At 38.1% G+C, this 19,615-nt stretch overlaps 2 protein-coding genes across 2 annotated transcripts; both read left to right on the forward strand.

Annotated features, from left to right (window-relative positions):
- Positions 1–3,256: 3,256 nt before the first annotated feature.
- On the forward strand, positions 3,257–7,018 carry fbp1b (fructose-1,6-bisphosphatase 1b). The gene is made up of 8 exons (XM_004074514.4): positions 3,257–3,556; positions 3,720–3,882; positions 3,985–4,077; positions 5,881–6,021; positions 6,113–6,250; positions 6,361–6,480; positions 6,578–6,767; positions 6,896–7,018. Exons 1-7 carry the CDS (start codon positions 3,387–3,389, stop codon positions 6,764–6,766), a joined length of 1,014 nt encoding a protein of 337 aa, XP_004074562.1. The 5' UTR covers positions 3,257–3,386; the 3' UTR covers position 6,767; positions 6,896–7,018.
- Positions 7,019–12,163: 5,145 nt separating this feature from the next.
- LOC101156752 (growth arrest-specific protein 1-like) lies at positions 12,164–14,947 on the forward strand. The gene has a single exon (XM_011481488.4). It carries the CDS (start codon positions 13,867–13,869, stop codon positions 14,656–14,658), a length of 792 nt encoding a protein of 263 aa, XP_011479790.1. The 5' UTR covers positions 12,164–13,866; the 3' UTR covers positions 14,659–14,947.
- Positions 14,948–19,615: the final 4,668 nt, after the last annotated feature.

The raw sequence follows: 19,615 nt of genomic DNA on the forward strand, positions 1-19,615 counted from the left end.
TAATCAGAGCTTAACTTTAATTGAATTTAGGTGAATTCCCTAAATGTGATGGGTTTTATAATGGTTTTTATATTTTTATGTAATTGTCTCTTGTCTTGCTTTGGGCTTTTATGTGAAGCATTTTGAGTAACAACACTTGTAAAAGTGCTGTACAAATAAAGTTTAAGTTTGATTTGATGATAAATTTGTACTATTTAGGATGGATTTCGTAAGAAACAACTTTTTTAAACTTAATTTAATTAATTGTGTAAATACATGTGTACATTGAACATCAAACTGATTCCACAGAAAAATAGGATCAGCGTAAATGTAATCATTTCAAATGCATTTTTGAATAAAATATTTTTAAATAATTTAATAGTACCATGATGCAGAAATATGTATTTGGCAGCAACACAGACCTGTTACTACTTCTTTAAGAAGCTCAACTATTAATGTCACCTGTTTGAACTGGTTATCTGTCTAAAAAACACCTGTCCACACTTTTAAACAGTCAGACTGCAACCTCTCCATCATGACCAAATAGCTGTCAAAGGACTCCAGGAACAAAAATATTCACCTGAACCAGACTGGGATTGTTCAGGGTAACCAATAAGCAAGCAGCTCACTTACAATCTCCCTCCACCTGGGGTTCAAATGATCTGGAACAGTGAGGAAACAGCCCATAATGACACCGGGGAACTGGTTAATGACCTGGAGAGAGCTGGCACCACAGTCACAAAGGTTATGATAGTAACACATGACATCGTCTTGACCTTTATAATAATTGAAAAGGTATTAATACCACACTACCAGCCTGTGCAATTGTATTCCCAAAACACCATTTTAAAGCATGGGGGTGAAAACATCATGCTATGGGGCTGCTTTTCTGCAAAAGGAGTATGAAGGTTGATCCATTTGAGGGTAAGAATGAATGGGGCCATTTATAGTGAGAATTTGGGGGAAACCTTCTTCCATCATTGAGAGCATTGAGAATGGAACATGGATGGATCTTCCAGCACAAAGGAGTGGCTTCAAAGGCTACGAAATATGTATATATTTATTTTATGTACGTATGCATACATTTACATGCAAACCATTGTATATTTTATAAGTACATACATGTATACAATTCTGAATCATATTATAATTATACTACAATATTGCCAACAATGTGTTTTTAGATACATTAAATGGTTCATTTGTGTGCAAAAAAATGAGTTATTTCATTATATATTCAAATGTATATGGGAGTATGTGTGTATATTTTTGGCTTATACATTATATTTTTTGGTGTGACAAATACAGATCACAAACAAGCCGTTAGATGGAATCGTGAATAATGTGCAACTTTTTGTTTTATGGCTTGAGTTGCCTAAATGGAGCTCAAATCTGACACCTTGTGGCCACTACGAGCAAAAATACAGCTAGATAACTTGCGTCCATGTAATATTATTCATACACTATAAAAAACCGGCACAATTATAGTTTTAGTACTTTTTTTATACTTAAAACCACATGTAAACCATGAATTTGGCCAGTTGTAGAAAACGTAGAAGAGTCTTCTAAGAAACATTTTCATGATACTTGAGCTATTTCAAAATAGATCTAAATGTTGATGAAACCATTTTTTCTAAATTCGAAAGACGGGCCCCTGAAGAGTTGTGACTCCAGATCTTATTTTGTTTAATAGCCTATATCCATTAAATAAATAAAGGTAAGGCATTTTTAAATTAAAGGTTTGTACTTAATTGTATTAAAATTGTATGATGGAGTAGGACCACAATAAAACAAACACAATCAAAGAAGACAAATAAACAAAAGGGAATGAAGTAGTAAAACTGTGAGAAAAAAAGCTGTAAATTAAAAAATAAAAAGTCAGGGTTTTATTAGAATAAAGCTGTAAAATTATTAGAACAATTATGTGAAAAAAAATGAAAATATGAGAGCGAAATTGTAAATGTATGTCATTTGTCATAGTTATTTACATTTTTTTTCTTTCCCAAGAATAAATTTGTAATTTCAAAAAAATTACATCGTAAGCCCACAATTATAAAAAAGTAATATTTTTAAAGCTAAGTATAACATTTTATTTCAGAAAAAGACTGAATTTTTACTTGTAAAATTATGACGTCAATTGCAACTTCATTCTTGAATTTATTTTGTTTATATTTCTACAACTTTTTTCTCATAATTTTACGAATTTATTCACTTTAGATTTTGACCTTTGACTTTATCCTCACAAAATTTGATTTTTTTTTCTTATTTATTTGTTTAATATTTTTCGAAAGCCCTAATACTCCACCATGGTAAAGCAAGAGTAAAGCAACAGTTTTAAAGTAAAGCAACAGTTTTAAACAACAACAAAACGTTTTGTTACTGATCTATACATTTTTTTTCCGTATTAGAAGAATCCCTTCTCAAATAAAGAAAACTGAAATTTACTTTTGTTTTCCACACTTTTAACTTTAAACCCAACAGCGACGCCATGTGGACAAAGTGTGAACAACACTACTTTTTACACGAGGTTATATTGTTTTTTGTCTAGAAGAAAAATCCCACTGGTCCTTCACTGTAAAACTCAAGTAACAAGGTTATTTTGAAAAGGTTTGTGAGGACATATCCTGTAGTTTTCATGCGTTATCTGAAAGACCAAAGTTTAAAAATCACTTTTCTGTTTCTTCAGTAAATTACTATATTCCTTTGACTAGTGAGAACAATTTGTTACTCAAGTTTCGTTAGTTAAATAATGCAAAGGATTTACTTGACAATATCTTAAAGAACAAAGTTCTGGTGCGTTTTCATTTTGTTCTGCAATTCTTCATGCAGAAACTAGCTAATTTGACAGCATACGTGGGAGCAAGGGTCCTCATCTGCAAGAACTGAACTTTAAACTCCCTCAGGATCATGCAGAGAACGCATGTGTGAACCATCTGAGCAAAAACTTGTTTTTAAAAAAAAGGTCTTGGCAAGAGCTTTTTGGAGAAATCTCTAAATGATTTTTGTATCCTGTCTCTCAAAAGCTTTTAAAACCTTTTCAATTAGATTAAATATGATATAAACTCAATTAAAGCTTAGATAGAAGAAAAACCACTTAGAGAATTTCTGATTTTAATGCAAGTCTTGAAAAATATGCATGAAATTGGATAATTGATTTGGTAAAGGTAAAGAAAAATCGATTTTTTTAACCAGAGGCTGATTCAATTACGCTATGTGTCTGTTCAAAACAACACCACCTTTGAACTTTGCTCTTAGCCACAGTGGCGTTCAAACCAGCACCTCATTGGCTGGAAGAGCTTCACACCCCTCCTCATCCCCGTATCTCTGTTCTAGAGTCCACTTTTTAAGTTTTGCAGTCTCCGTCAGCTCCAGCGCTTGCACACTGGGTCCCTCCACCTGCCGGGAAAATGTCTGACAAAGCAGCTTTCGACACCAACGTGCTGACGCTCACCAGGTTTGTTCTGGAGGAGGGCAGGAAGGCCCAGGGAACGGGAGAGCTGACAAACCTGCTCAACTCCATCTGCACAGCGGTCAAAGCCATTTCCTCTGCTGTCAGGAAGGCTGGGATTGCTAACCTGTGAGTAGGACTCTCTTTGTGATCATCGGAGGGTCTTATTTTACAGGGAAAATGTTGAAAGTTTCTTTTCTGTCATACCAAACCGCCAGAGTAGAGGTCAATGTGACAGCAAAACTCCTTTAAGCACTGGTTTAGCGTTCTCCCTGCTCCTCCTTCCTGTCAGGTATGGCATTGCAGGAAGCACCAATGTGACTGGAGACCAGGTGAAGAAGCTGGACGTCCTGTCCAACGATCTAGTCATCAACATGATTAAGTCCTCTTTCAGTGCCTGCGTCCTGGTCTCAGAGGAGGACGAGCATGCCCTCATTGTGGAACCCGATAAGCAAGTGTGTGCCGTAATATCGTTGGTTTGAGTGACAGTACAACCATTCTGATTCATGTTTGCTAGATCAGTTGCTGTATTTTATCCCACTGCTTTCATTTTGCAGGGAAAATACATCGTGTGCTTTGATCCGCTTGATGGTTCCTCCAACATCGACTGCCTGGTCTCCATAGGAACGATTTTTGCCATCTACAAAAAGGTCGGTGTATGAAACCATTCTGTGAATTTGACAGTGGAAGCTGCCCGTAGTTGTACGGTGGCCCTAAAGTTCAAATCAAATTCTGTGGCGATCCCTGACAGGATTTGCCAAAAGGTGAACGACATTTTTTTTTTGATGAAATGAAAGTGATTTCCAGAAATCAAAATGAAACAAAATAAGAAACGTTTGAGCCTTGAAGGAGAGGAATAGCAGATGGAAGGTTTGCTTAACTGTAGTCAAAAGGTGATTAAGCAATCTCTGAACTTTGGCAGTGGCTGTCGTCAGAAGTTTAAAGAAAATTATCTTTTGTCATAAGATAGGGCCATGCTAAATAACTTCCTGTTAAAAACGTGAACAACATCATCCAATCAGGGACATCCCATGACGCCTACCTTTTCTTTTTTTTCTTTTGTATCAATTTTTCAACATTTCATTTTTTTTAATCACTCGTATTTTTTTCAAATGTTTCCTCTTATTAGGCTCATTTTTTCCCAATCCGTTTTTGGTTTCTAGAATTTTTAAAATTTGTTTTGCTATTTTAATTGTTGTTGTGATATTTTGTATGATTTTGCATTGAGTGCATTGTTAATGTGATTTGCACACCTCATTGCTATCAATGGAACAACTTTTTCCATTTTATTTGGGGGATGACAGCATGGACACATCACCTCTGGTTTGAATGTGACTGATATAGGTGGTTTTAAACTTTTCAACCCCAACTTTTCAATAAATGGCCAAGAGGGCCACGGACATGCCTGACAAATGTTTTCAGATACTCAGTCAGACTCTTGATTATCACAAAGAATCACACTTTTCTTTAAGCACCATTTGTATTTGTAATTTTAAAAAATGTCATAAAATTAACTCCCACGCAACATTTGTCTTGAACGTTAAATCGACTCACAGTAAAAAGTCATCAACTAGAATTTGAATGTGTTTATTTCTAGGTTGTTAATACTATTTAAAAAAATATTTTTAGGTTAAATTGAGATTTTTTTCTACAAAAAAAAAGTTCTGCCGTCCAAAAAAATCAAGTGAAAGCCAGTTTAAAATAATCTCCATCAGGTACGATTTTTGGGCTGAAGTGGAATAACTTTTTTCAGAATAACTTGTGATCAGTGGGAAATAAAAAACATTATAAATAAAAAGCTGTTCTTTCATCAAATATTTTTTATTCTGTGCGAAAAGGGGAAGAAAGAGGAAAATAATTTGAATTTAAGCCATGAGCGACATTGTTTTGACCCGCCCTCACTGGTGGAGCAGCTGCTATGAGCCCCTCACTCTCCCCTTCTGCCCTCCCACCCTGGTCAGAGCTGAAGGTGACAACTTAATAAAATAAAAACAAAAAACGTTATTTTTTCTTTAAATGGCAGCTTTTCTGTTGGTTTCATCTCCATAGCAACCATTGTATCTTTTGGTCGCCTGGAGGTGACGTACAGGTCTGTGTCATCTTTAAAGGAATTGGCAAATTAGATTTCCTTGGTGACTGAGGTTTTTTATTAATCCTACCCAAATTCCTTATAAGGTCATATTTTATGTTATGTTGTTTTGTTTGAACTATGAATAAATTTAATTAGATCAATTTTCTCGTAGGCAATGTGGGAGTAATAGATGAACTTTGAGTTTTTGAGTATTTGGCAAAGGTGACATTTTTGCACAAATGCGCAGTTTAAAAAAAAGACGAAAACAATCTGGTCTTTGCAGTCCAATACTGCTGCAGGCCATAACTACAAGGGTGTAAGGCTTTAGTTGGAGTATTTACAATAAAATAATCACTGTCCTGCATTCATGATGTTTTTATAGACATCCAACGGGGATCCATGTGAAAAGGACGCGCTGCAGTCGGGAAGAAACATCGTGGCGGCTGGTTATGCTCTGTATGGCAGCGCCACCATGTTGGTCCTTTCCACGGGTCAGGGAGTGAACGGCTTTATGCTCGACCCCGTAAGGTTTCCCTGAAGTGCATCCAAACTGCTCAGATTTTGCTCCACGCGCAAATGTTGTGTATTTTTCCCCCTGCGTGGATTTCCGGTAGGCGATCGGGGAGTTCATGTTGGTGGATAGAAACGTGAGAATCAAGAAGAAGGGGAAAATCTACAGTTTGAATGAAGGATATGCGCAGCAGTTTTACCCTGATGTGACAGAGTATCTCCAAAAGAAGAAATTCCCTGAGGTAAAGTCAAAGACAAACCATCCAGGGTCAAAAGATTTCTTGTGTTGTTAGACTTTTTAGATTATTTTTTAAATCACAAATAATGCCAGGGATGACTGTTTTGAATCCAGGATGGCTCTGCAGCTTACGGCAGTCGGTATATCGGTTCAATGGTGGCCGACGTTCATAGAACGCTGGTGTATGGAGGAATCTTTCTGTATCCTGCAAATGTTAAGAGCCCCAAGGGCAAGGTGAGATGGTGAAACCCTCAAGACATTTAAGTTTAGAAATGATTAAAAAATAACTAAAAAAAGTATTTCTCCACCATCTTTCTTTCTTGACATTCAGCTGAGACTGCTTTACGAATGCAACCCCATGGCCTTCATCATGGAGCAGGCAGGAGGCATGGCCACGACCGGCTCAGAGAACATTCTGGACATCCAGCCCACGTCCATCCACCAGAGAGTGCCTGTGGTCATGGGATCCCCGGACGATGTGCAAGAGTACATCGCCATCTACAAGAAGCATCACAAATGAGGTAGTAGACGACACCAGCAGACATTGAGACCAAAGTGTGGGGGTTTGTTTGGCAGGTCGGTCCAGTGGCGACAGAGAAAAATCAGAAGCAATGACATTCCTGTTGCTTTTTATCCCGTCTCTCCGCAGAACTGAAGGAGGAAGAGGATCCAGACACTCTGCCTCACACTGGGCTAATTACATCTTGGTACTGCATACTATTTGTAGAAAGATACCCTGTATTTTTTAAATAAAGACAAATGGAAAAAAAAATGTTTGTGTCCTTTACCAAAACCACCATGAGTGTTCAAAGTATAGATTGAAAACATCCCACAATCTGCATTTGTAAAGACTTTATGGCTTAACAACACAGGAATAAAAGATAGATAGATGGTTCATGATGTCCCAGACATGAAAGTTGTAGTCTATCGTCTTTTTATGTGAGCTCTTTAGGAAATAATAAAAAAATTAAAAATAAAATTAAAGTAAACTGAGGATTGAAAAGTTTAAAAATACAACAACTTGTAATAAAAGCTACCTTCTTATACTGTCAGCATCATTGTTATGGACAAACTTTAAATGCAGTATTTCATACCTGCAATGATGCACAATGATTTATTGGTTCATTTAAAGCTATTTAAAAAGAAAGACAATTAAAAAAACATACATTATGTCGACTGTATTTAGGATATTGATTCACAAATTTATTAGAAAATGATAAAGAAAATACTCCTGTCTTCTTGACATTACAATTGCTCCTGATCATATATAGACACACAGTGTTCCTACGTTTATAGCTGGAATTACGGTAACAAAAATGACCTGCAATAGGTGAATTCCACAAAGTAAAGATTATAGATGTATTAAGGTTGGTAAACCTCTCATTACACACTTTACATACTTTTCTCAGACATAAATTTTCTCTCTTGTTTGAACCCTCAAATAAAAACGACGATCTTATCGCAATTGAAGATTTGTGTAAATTTGGCAACTTGAATGCATTCTGTACAGAAGACATGGCACTAAGGAGATGAATTGACAAGGTCAACAGCCAATCAGAAAGTAGAATGCAGTGCACTGTGTAACAAAAGTAAAAAAACAAGAAAAATACTCAGAAAAAAATCTGCAAGACTGCAAAAGGTGAGCCACAATATAGTGAGAGAACGCTATATGTGCACCTATACATATAGTGCTCACATATCACATAAATAGAATCCATTAACCCTTTAACACCGGAGAGGTTGCTGGCAACATCTAAATAAATACCATACACTTTTTAATGCAATCAATGAAAATCAGCGGATTCTCACTCAGAGAAAACCAGCTTTGCACATCAGCATAAAGACGCCTTTTCGCCACATCAGTATCAGTGGATTTATGTTGATTATGTAAACACCTCACTTCTGTAAAATGTTGCACATCAGCACAAAGCTGCTTTTCCCAGCGTCAGAATCAGTTGAAATTACATTAACCGAAGAGTTAGTTCAAGAGTTATGGTAGTCAAAAGAATGTAAACACTGGAGCTAAAGCTTTGGTGTTAAGGAGTAAATATTATGGCAATCAAATAGTTTAATTAACCAAATAAATTTTGTTGGAAAAGGAGTGGAAAGAAGTGGACTTCTATTTTTCTGTCAGGTTCTCCTCTATCATTTGGTTTCCCTTGAATTAAGAAACAGAAGAACTCAAAAGTTCAAAAAGCTGATTTCCCCCCCCCCCCCCCCCCATGTTTCCTCTGGTCCAGAGTGCAAGTAAATTTTCACAACTGCCTAACAAAATGACCTAACGATGGAAACAAACTGTGGTTCAGAAAAAACGTATTAAATATTTGGTAGGATTGGGGTGCCCTAATAATCAAGAGCCCAGAGCCCCTAAAAGCTTTTGAAACACCCCTGTCCATGTGGCAGAATGTGGTTAATTTTATTACGGCTTAGAGCCAATGTCTCTTGTTTGCAAAGAAAGACTTTGTTACATTACTGTGTCCGAGGGTTGATTTTATCCCTGTCTTACAAAAAGTGTCAGAAATGTATAAAGTGTCCTTGATGTCTATCAAACATGACAAAATATCAAGTGAAAACATTCAACAAAGAAAGAAAACGCATTAAAACCCAAGTTATACAAAACATTTAAATCAACCAAAAGCACAAAAGCAGACTTTTGATTTAAAAAAGGATGCTAAGCTCTGTTAAAAGAGCTTCTTTCCATAAATATGAAGTCTAAACAATAAATTATGGTGCTCCACTTCTCTGGATGAAATCCATCCAGTCTGGTTTTTTTTACCAAAGTGGGGCCTCTTGCTTTGTGGACGACTGTTTGGGAGAGTCAGCAGTCAGAAACCTTGTGAGACACACAAGCATTTTTCAAGCATACTTGTTTATTTTGGTTTTGCTCAGACGCTGGATGATTTCAGTTTAGAAAGTGTGGCGGAGCAGCACCGTCCCTCTGTCTGAGCGAGCGCAGTGATCACACACACCTGCATGGGGGTGCACGCATACACGCCATATACAAACCATAATGTCTTACTAATTACCATTCATATATCATAATTTAATCTTTGGGGGCAAACTTGGTTATCACTAGTTTTCAGCATATACTTATATACGAAAGTTTACTCATGGTGGCTAGCATCACAGCGTCTTATAAAATTCATTTGTTTATGTATTTGTTGATTGAAACTGAGACACCCACGAGCTGAGCGCTCTGAGGTTGCAACCCAGCCTCAGCCAGACTTTACCTCCAGTGGCCCCATGGTAAATGGAGTTTGAGAACGCTGATCTACAATGACAGAAAGCTACAACTACAATTCTTTGGCCTCTGAACAAATCAACCAATCAGCAGCCTTCCACTGTCACCCAATCAGTGGGCTGCTTGGACCAGCCAATCAGATGCCTGACATCTCCTCCAGGAAAACTGAAAAAAACAAAACAACAAGTTAACAGGCGAAGGTTATCCTCAGAATTTCCTAAAATAAATGATTAAGCCAGCACAAGCAACAAGCTGTTTTATTCCATGTTCCATTTGCTCTGGTTTCTGGTTTTTAGAATTTGCCTATTAATGGGCTTCGGTCTGTTGGCAAAAATGTATAAATAAATAAATCATTTTATTGAGTAACAACGCTGTAATGAAATACATACTGTAAATGAGCATATTTTGGGTATTTTACGCAATTTGTCTTGTCTCCTTCTCCGTACTGTAGAATAAAGAAACACTTGTTTGCTTTTTCTGGTATGGATATCATGCATACTTATTCAACAAATCAAAGTTTATAGTGACATGGTGGAACATAAACCAATTTATATAATACTAGATATGTTTCTCGTGTAATGACAACATAGTGGTTAATTTGGTAGCATTATAGGCATTTCATTTGTTTTATTTTAAAAAGGCCAGTAATATAATTTTTTGTTTTTGTTTTTGTGGTTGTGATCTTTAATATGTTTTTGTGTTTGTTGGTGTGATTTGGAATTCAGGGCCACCGTAGGAACAAGTCGTTTCAAAGCTAAAAATTCTGCATCCAGTTGATTTGTTTTCAAAGCTGAAAAAAAAGCTGTTCAGTTGTTTTCTTAAAAATGAGTTATGACTCTTCTTTTGAGAGAAAAAATGGACAAAGGATAGTGTTCACAAGCTGAAAGTACCAATAGAAAAAACAGCAATAAAAAAGGCACCGGCACATATTTGCTATTCTCTGTTTTTCCTAACTCCCCCTCCCCTCTTGGCCTCTCTCCGGGTTTGGAGCTCTTGAATCCAAAGTCGAGTGAATTATTCTGGCAGCGCTGTTTGTGTAATGACTTCTGACAGCAGTGGAGACAAACTGAGGAGTATGTCTGTCTCTGCATGAGTATTTGCGAATCCGCTCCAGGGAACCGCATTCCAATTCTGGAAACACCATCACATGCAAGTTGTTGTTAACGTATCTACGTGCAGTTTGAAATAGATGAGAAGAAGGGAGTCTGAGTGTCGCATTGAAAAAAAATCTAAAAACCTTGGCATTAAGGAGAAGAATATATGGAGATATAATTTAAGAGGCATAGTTATGGTGGGGGGAGCAGCTGCAGGCTTCACTGAATCCGTCCATTGTTCTTATCTGGCCTCCCTCCAGGCATAATTGGATTTTAGTTCTGCAACGCATTACGAACCCCCTTAAAAGTGCAAGTGTGCCTTGGCCAAGTTCTTGAGCGTGCTCTCAGTTATAGACAAAAAAGCCTTGTTGAGCTTTACTCACAGGAGAGTTGGAGGTACACAAAAGCTGCCGCCTTCAGAAAAAGAAAAGCAACATTTCTGTTCAAGTGCTGATTTTAGTCTCAGTGGTTTGCAGTGATGTCAGGTTCTCATGTGCTGAAAAAGACTGCTGCAGATCAGCGTTTGGGCTTTTTGTGATTTCCACTTTGTTGCCGCCTTAAATCACAAGTGCAGTCAGACTGTCGGGCTGGAACTAGATGAATGAAAAAGGGAATTTTTGGCTTAAAAAACTCCAATATGTTTCTTTTGACTTCTCCTTAATCTCTTTAATTGGAATTTGGGGTCCAAATGCCCCTCGAGAGGTGCCAGATCTTGATGTAAATACTTTGGTGATGTGAAAGGATCGAGGAAATGTTTTCTAAAACATTTTCGGGTTCTGTTGTTGAATGGCTCCAATTCATCTTTCTTTGCATTTCTGTTGTGCTTGCTGCTTGTTTTTATGGTATTTTTCTGCACTTCAAGAGGAAATTCCCATTTGCCTCAAAAGTGAAGAAAAACAGACAACTGGTTAGTGTCATCATTTTCTACGGAGAGGAGTTTGGTACTTTCCCAGCAGCCCAGATGGTAATTCATCAGATATTTTCTGGAGAATTCATAGAATTTGAGTGAAAAACAGATATGTCCATGTCCAGATATGCATGGTGGTGCAGTGGTCACTCTTGCTTCACAGAAAAAAATGTGATATGATTTCTATGTGTCTTTTAATTCCTGAATAAGCAACATTAATATGCTGAAATGTAAAGTAAAAAGAATTCCTGGAAGCAAAGAGGAATGTATTCAGCGGAAAAAAAGGAGTAAAAGAAGTAAGAAAAAAAAGTGTTTCCATAACTGGCCCTGAAGGCCAGTTTTTATCCACAAGCCCTGTTTTCCATCAAGAGGGAGATAAATAAGTTTATTTTTTACAGTGTGTCTCTGTTAGCCAAAATACCCAGACTATGTGTTGCAAGCCTCCAAATGTCAGTAAAATGTCAAACTTTCTTATAGAGCCTGATTCAAAATGAGAGCGGGATCCTTCCTTAAAACCACAAGCACAAATGTCACAGTGATTTGTGCCAGAAAACTCTGCAGAGCTCACGCTCGCAAAACCATCATACAAGTTTTCTCTCAAGAGCAGTAACAAAATAAGAGTTTGGTGCCTTCCTGCCAGAATGTTTTTGGATGGAACTGCAGCTGAAATTTTTTTTTTCCTGATTTTTCAACAAGCCAACAATTGATTCAGTGCTGAATATAAACAGATTTGTGACTTTATTTCCCCTTTTAAGTAATAGAATTACAGAATTTTAAATGCAAATGTGTTTCAGCAGGAAGGGAAGTTGGAACTCTGAAAAAATTAGACATTAATCTAATAGTGTACACAGTTTTTTAATCGGAATTATTAAGTCAAACAGACAAAGAAAAAATGTGTGAAACAATCAACAATGTTTTTAAAATAAATGTTAAAAAGCGAGAAACATTCAATCATAATCTAAAAAAGAAGTGGCAAGTTTACGTTGTATGCTGGAAATTAAACTTGTTTAAAGGTAAAACTGTGACACAAAATGTGGTAGGAAAGAGTGAACTCTCAAATTAGATTAAGAATTTTGAGAATTTTTTAAATTAACTCAGATATCTGACTCTTTTCCTTGTTCCAGACCAGATTATCAGAATTATGAATAAAGAAAAAATAAATCAGAATTCTGAGTGAAGCCAACAGTTAAAAAGTCCGAATGCTACAAAAAAAACTTGATTGAAATGTTGGAAAAGGTCAGAAAGTGAATATCAGAAAAGATCGGAACTCTCCAATTACAATCAGCATTTAGAGAGATGTATGTCTCAAATTTTGCAAACATAAATCAGGACCTTTTTCCAAAAAATAAAAATTAAATTAAATTTAAAAAAGGAGGAGGCAAGGAATCTTGAGATGGAAAGTTGTGATAAAAAAAGTTTCAATTTTCTTCATATTTTTTGTAAAAACGTTTTTGTAAAAAATATTTTGTCCAGATTCCCACAATCAATATTAAGATCCATGGTCTTTGCTTTAAAGTCCCTCTGATCTCTCTCTTTTACACGCTCTCCGGCTAGCTTCCAGCCCCTCACACCTCCAGTCGAACATTACCGGTGCAACAAAAATGGTGAGCATTGGAGCTATCCAGAGGTACAGTTTTGATCCAGATTCCAGCTCAGACGAGGAAAACAAAGACGTAAAAGGATCTAATCGGTTACAAGAGCATGCATCAGAATGGAGTAGAGCAGGAAGCTTGTGGCTCATCCAAAGTATTCTCTACAAAACATATTTTTTTTCATCTGCTCCAGATTCACAACGATTTGAATAAAGAAATACTCAGCAATGCAATTTCATGCTTCATTTTCTGAACATATGTCCTCCATTATGAGAACAATTCCACAATAACATGTTAAAAACCCACCATTCTTATGGGTTTTCATGAACTGAGATTTAGGCCAGTGTTGTCTGGAGGGGTGTATTCAAATCCTGCACTGACGTCAGATGCTGATTCTCCATAAAGGCCCCTACTCTCAGCGCTGAAGCAGCTTGATGAAGCTCCCGCTGCAGCCACTCCTTGCTGTGCGTCACCGTCGCACATGACTCTCCACAGCCCAGCTGACCAATCACACGCTGCTGCTGCAGAGGCTGATCCAGTTTGGAAAAACGGGGTTTAACTTAGGAAGAAGTTTCGTTTTGGACTTTTGGAGGACTTAAAGTGCTGCTGTTGCTACATAAGAGCAGACGTTCCTGGACAAAGAAAGAAAGTTTGGATTTGGAAACTTTTGAAACCCTACCGGAACTGCTTGTTGTAGAGATCATCATTCACGGGGGTTGTAGCTCCTCAGCCAGCTGGCCTGATGGGGAATCATGGAGACGCCCTGGAACAATCTTACAGGATCCAATGTTTGACGTTGTCTTGGATGAAATGATCGGCTTTTCCTCATTGATGGAGCGGGCGCCACTTCTGTCATGGCTTGTGTTCATTTTCATCCTTGGGAACTGTTTCGGTTCTCCGAATCCCAACCACCGTCTGGTTTGTTGGAGAGCCATCCTCAAGTGTCATGCGGAGCCGGAGTGCCATTACGCGTACGATCAGTACCTTTACGCGTGCGCGTCCGTGCTCAGTGGTGAGCGGAAGAAGTGTGCGAGCCACTGCATCTCCTCTCTGATCCAGCTCAATCTGACCCGGAGCGGTCCGGCTTTGGAGGACTGCGACTGCGCCACGGACCCGCGCTGCAGGAGGACCAAACAGGCCATCGAGCCGTGCATGCCGCGGACGAGCACCATGGGCTGCACGGAGGCCCGGCTGCAGTGCGGGCTGGACCCGGCCTGCAGCTCTGCCATGAAGGATTACCTCTTCCACTGCCGGAAGCTGTTTGGAGGGCAGAGGTGCACGGAAAGCTGCCGCAGGACCATAGCGAGCATGCGCTCCATCCCCAAAGCACAGCAGCTGGACACGTGCGTGTGCGACGGCACCGAGAGGAACATCTGCGAGTACATCAAAGTGAGCATGAGGACTTTATGCTTTGATTTCAGAGAGGGCAGCGGGTTTGCCGACTCAGATGAGGATGATGGAGAGGACGAATATTTCGAACCGGAGGATTATCCAAATGTGGAAAACGCATGCGCCTCTGCGCCTTTTCTGACGCTCAGTAACACCCTGACAATCATTTTTGCTTCCAAATTCATCTAAAAGTACTCGTCTGAGATTTTCCTCAAATTTGAGAAGTTTTGTCAACACGTTTAAACTAAGAGTGTTGTCTAAAGTTATTCTGTGAGGAGAGTTGGACAGCCTTTCTGTCTTGGGAAAAACTGACACCTGACCTTAAAGTGCCTATAAGCTTTTTAAGTCCACGCTTTTCATGAAAAGAACCAAAGTTGATGACCCCTGCAGATCTGAGAAAGAAGCTCTTAAAAGTGTGACACTTGTTCTTAGATGAATTTTTGCAGAAGGAATAAAATGTTAGTTTCTTCCTCCCTAAGGGATAATTCTGTCCTTTTTTGTCTAAAAAGTCACAAATAAGGTTGACTGTTGAATGACTTTATTTGTGGTTGATCATTGTTGATATTGGCTCATTTTGAACAATCGGACCTAACCTTTTTCCAAATCAAAATAATACAAATAGAACATTATTAGAACATTCTAGCACACTGTATGGTCACATTTCAAAGGTAAATTCAAAGTGTTTCCACACATTGAACTGTGACGATGGCTTGATCAGTTTTTGCTGCATCACACGTGTTGTGGCACTTGGTGTTTTATATTATTGTAAAATAACATGCCTCATTCCAAATGGTATGGTATAGATTGATTTATTGAAAAGATTTCATAAAGGGATAAATTGTATGAATAATAGGAACATAAATTAATTCAACGATTAAGTCGATCAATTCTTGCATTTCTAGTATTTAGTGTTTTTTTAAACTCTATTTGATTTAAGATTTAAAAGATGTAGTCCCTGAACAAATAAACAAGTAAAATGTAAACTGTGCCCTCCTCAAAGCAGTTAAGGTCTCTTTTATGGAATTCTCCATGGTTAAATGTTGTCACGGTGCAGATTTCAGCCTCTCCGATGCCTCTTTAAACCCCTGATGGCAGCCATGCCTTTCAGGAGAAAGAGTTAAGTCCCGGGGGCCATTGATTGGATGAGGAGTCGAGTGGCACCTCTGTCATGCAGATGCGAAATACTAAAATGGTGCAGCGACACAATGTGGGGGCACTTCATTCAGGCTGTTTCTCTGTCACTCTTCTGGTGAAGTGAGGGGGGCGGTGGAAAGCAAGCTGACAGCTGTACTTGAAAACGACGCAGGAGTTATGTGGGAGAGTTCAGCTTTACTTCTGACCCTCTTAGCACAGCTGATCGTATCAAAACATTTACGGGACATCTTCAACCTAAAAACCATTATAACCAAAGGTATAAAATCTGCTTCTGTCCCTTTGGGAGAAAAGCTTCTTGGCCCAAGCAATAAAAACTCAAATTTTACTAACTTTCCTGGAAATAGTGATGGATATTTGGCATCTGTTGGGCTTCAAGCATTAGATTACCCCTCAAATGTTCTTATTAGCTTTTGGATTTTGAGAAAAGTAGGATTTTGGTGGTTTTTTTCCACAATAAAAAACTTAATGGTCCCTGGGGGCTTTAGTTCTAAGACCCTCATTTGGACATTACAGCTCTTGCTGGGCCAACAGCCTCGCACCCTGCTTCAAGTCAAATATGTCCTTGGTTACATCAAAGAAAAGAAAAACAGTCAGTGTTTAAATAAGCAACTTTTGGTTGCCAGCTGTCATTTTTCTTGTTTTCTAGACTAAAGTAATTTGGATTTTAAAATGTAAAATAACACTTCTCCCTCCAGAAGTTATCTAAATTTGGCAAAGTATTTTAAAACTGGGAATGTAGTCTTCGATTTTTTTTGTTTCCTGTTGGCTTCAAGAAAATTCCAAATCATTTAACCCAAACTTTTTAAGCTAATATTAGATCTGTGGTTCACGTCTCAATTTCCAACATATGAAAGTATTCTTGAGTTAATTGCAGACATTAACTCAGCCAAAAATGCGATTCTTACATTATAGTGGGGAAATAGAAAAACTAAGAAAACAGTCCAAAAAAAAAAGATAAAAAACGTTTCTTTTTCCTTCACACTAAAAACTCCATAAATAAAAATAATCCAAGTTAGATTGTTTTTAACCCACTCCGAGGTTAAAAAGGGACTAACTTTTTACCATTTCTTTTTCTCCTTAAAAAAAAAAGAGTAAAAAAACAAAACATAAATTGTGTTTAAATCAGACCGCAATAACCCCAAAAGCCTGTTTTGCTCCAAAATTAACCCAGAAATATATCCCAACTTTTAAAGAAATGTGAATATTAAAGATCTTCTCTGATCATTGCTTGATCTATTTTCAATGCTTTTTGGGTGTCTTTCAATTCTGATTATGCTGTATTTAGAAATTTGCCTCAGAGTTGTGGGTGGCGCTCCTTTCCCTCTCTGTTGCAGGGAGCTCTCTATTTACACGCTCTCCTGCTAGCTTACAGCCCCTCACTCCCCCAACCTAACATTACAGGTGCAATAAAAAAGGGAGAGCAATATTGGAGCTATCCAGCCGCAGAGTCATGAGTCAGATCCCAGTTTGGACAAGAAAAAGAAGAAGTAGGCTAAATGGGTTTAGTTGTCTACAAGTGGATGCATCAGAATGGAGGCGAGCGGAGCTTCTGACCCGAACAGTGAATTTTCTACAGCACCAACACGATCTTTTTTCAACTGCATTTTTCCATTTGCTCCTGATTCACAACGATTTCAATAAAGAAATACTCAGAAGTGCAATTTTGAGCTTAATTTTCTCAATGTGTGTCCTCCATCGTCAGAAAAAGGCCACAAGAACTTGTTAAAAAAAAACAAAAAACATACATTTTTAATGATTTAAGTAAGAAATAACAGAGGCTTCTTCCTTAAAAACAAAAGTTATGAAACTTACCTCAACCTTAACATCCAAACACTGTTTCTCCAGAACAATTTAAAGAGGCGAACATATTTTTCTCTGCAGCTGTGAATGTTTTCTAAGGTGAAACACTTGCAGACCCCTGAGTTAGTTAAGCATTCATAACCCACCACAGTTCACAGTTTTAATGAGATCAAAGACGTGGGAAAGCATGAAGGGGCAAAGGCAGCATGCATGCAGCTGGAAGCTGCTTGTTATGTGTGCTTAAGCAGAAGTATTTGATAAGCAGCAGCTGCACGGATAAGATCATCACTGATGATTTCTTGGAGTTTTGAGTTTTCCGGACACTAATAATGATTTTTCCTTTAATTTTTCACACACAACTTTCTGGGAAAAACAGAATTTTAAGAGTTTAGATGGAGAAACATCTGTCTAGATTTACTTAAGGACAAATTTCTGTTATCATTTTGGAAAAAAAAGGTGGATTTGGTCAAATCTAAGAGAACTGTCTCGACATCAGTGACCCAAAATAATTGAAGGTTGGGGGGGGCTCGAGGAAGGGAGGCTTTAGACTAGTGGGAAAAGTGGAGGAAGGGTTGATTTATGATGGGAGGTTGATGGGGGGGAAGGGGTCAGTTGAATGGCGAGGGGATTTTAAGCCTCCCTGAGTGACGTCGTCCAATCAGAGGGCTTTTCCCTCACCACCGAGGAGGGGGGAACACAAAACGGAGCTGACAAGGGGCATAACTTCATTTCCACGCTGCTGGGGACAGCTGTGTGGAGTAATCCACCATAACAGCCCTTTAAAACTTCAATACCTTTGGTGACCTGGGAAAGCAGATGGGGGGTGTGGGGGTGTGTGTGAAGGCACTTAAGAGGGCACAGAGGGGTCGCACTTTCACGCTTTTGTTAAAAATAAATAATCTCCCTCCTGCTACTCTTTAACTGCAAAGACAACAAAACTAAACGGTTTTGAAAAGTTTTGAATCCATCCTCCATTAAGGAATAACTCGGATTAAAACCAAAGTGGTCCAAAATCTTAAAACCCAGAATATAGAATATAGGAGTGGGGGGCTAGGTACGGGGAGGGGGGGCCTCTTTTGTAATTTTTGTGCTTGTTTATTTTAATCGTCATACTTGTTTTTATATCTTGTTGTGTTTTAATGTAAAGCACTTTGTGTTATATTTTTATATGAAAAGTGCTTTATAATAAAGTTTTGATTAGATTTGATTTGATTGAATACAATTTTAAAAAACAAAAGCAGAGTTTGTTTAGTTAAAAAAAAAATATTTGAAATATTTGAGAAACACTTGTATTGCTGAAGGAGGAGTCAATAGTTGAAGAGGGGTTCATTATTTTGTCCAAACTATTCTCCCGATGCCTGAGGAAGAACAAAACTTTCTGCTAAGAGAATGACTCCCTGTCTGTGGTGAATGGGGCCTCCCTGGAGCTCAATAAGGTCCCATCTTTTACTTGCTGACACCCTAAAGGCCAGGGGCCAACACCCCCAGCGGTTAGATCTTAAGTAAGCATTCAAACCAAAACACTTCTTTCTTTAACAGGCAAACAGATGGATTTTTGGATGAAGATAGAAGTATAGAAAAACTCCTTGGTTAGATCACGATACGCATTTGTTGACATACACTTCAGCTTCAAGAATTTGATGCCTTGCTGTTTTTTTTATAGGTTTGCCCCCTAAAAGAAATTGACAGCCTGTCATCCAAATGGTAGGTTCATTTGAACAGTGAGAGATAGAAAATCACAACAAAAATCAAAAACAATATTTTAAGGGTGTTGCCACAAAGTAGTGAGTCTTTTTGACCAGGGGAAATGAAGCAATTAAATACATTTTCCCTCGACTGTATCTTGTCAGTTTTTTGTTCAATAAAGATTTAAAAAGAGCTTTCAAAAATCTGTTTATGTTGTGCAAGCCCCTTAGCAGTTAACTGAGGGCCTTCTGTGTCATTTGCCATAAATTGTGTGGAGTTTTAGAGCAAAAGCAAGCACCTCGATAGACCAAAATGTTACAAAAAAGTTCTCCAAGACAATTATCAGAAGTCAGAGCTCTTTCTCCCCCTCTGGGGAACCATCTCCAGAGTTTTAACCACACTACATCTCCCAGCAACCCCAGTACACATTTCCGAGAGGCCGCACACCTGACTCTCATTTATTCCATCAATCACAGCATACTTAAACACTTCACTGAGCCTCATG

Source organism: Oryzias latipes, chromosome 12, assembly GCF_053564925.1.
Source record: "Oryzias latipes strain Hd-rR chromosome 12, Olatipes_Hd-rR_3.1".
In the NCBI taxonomy this organism is placed as follows: Eukaryota; Metazoa; Chordata; class Actinopteri; order Beloniformes; family Adrianichthyidae; genus Oryzias; species Oryzias latipes.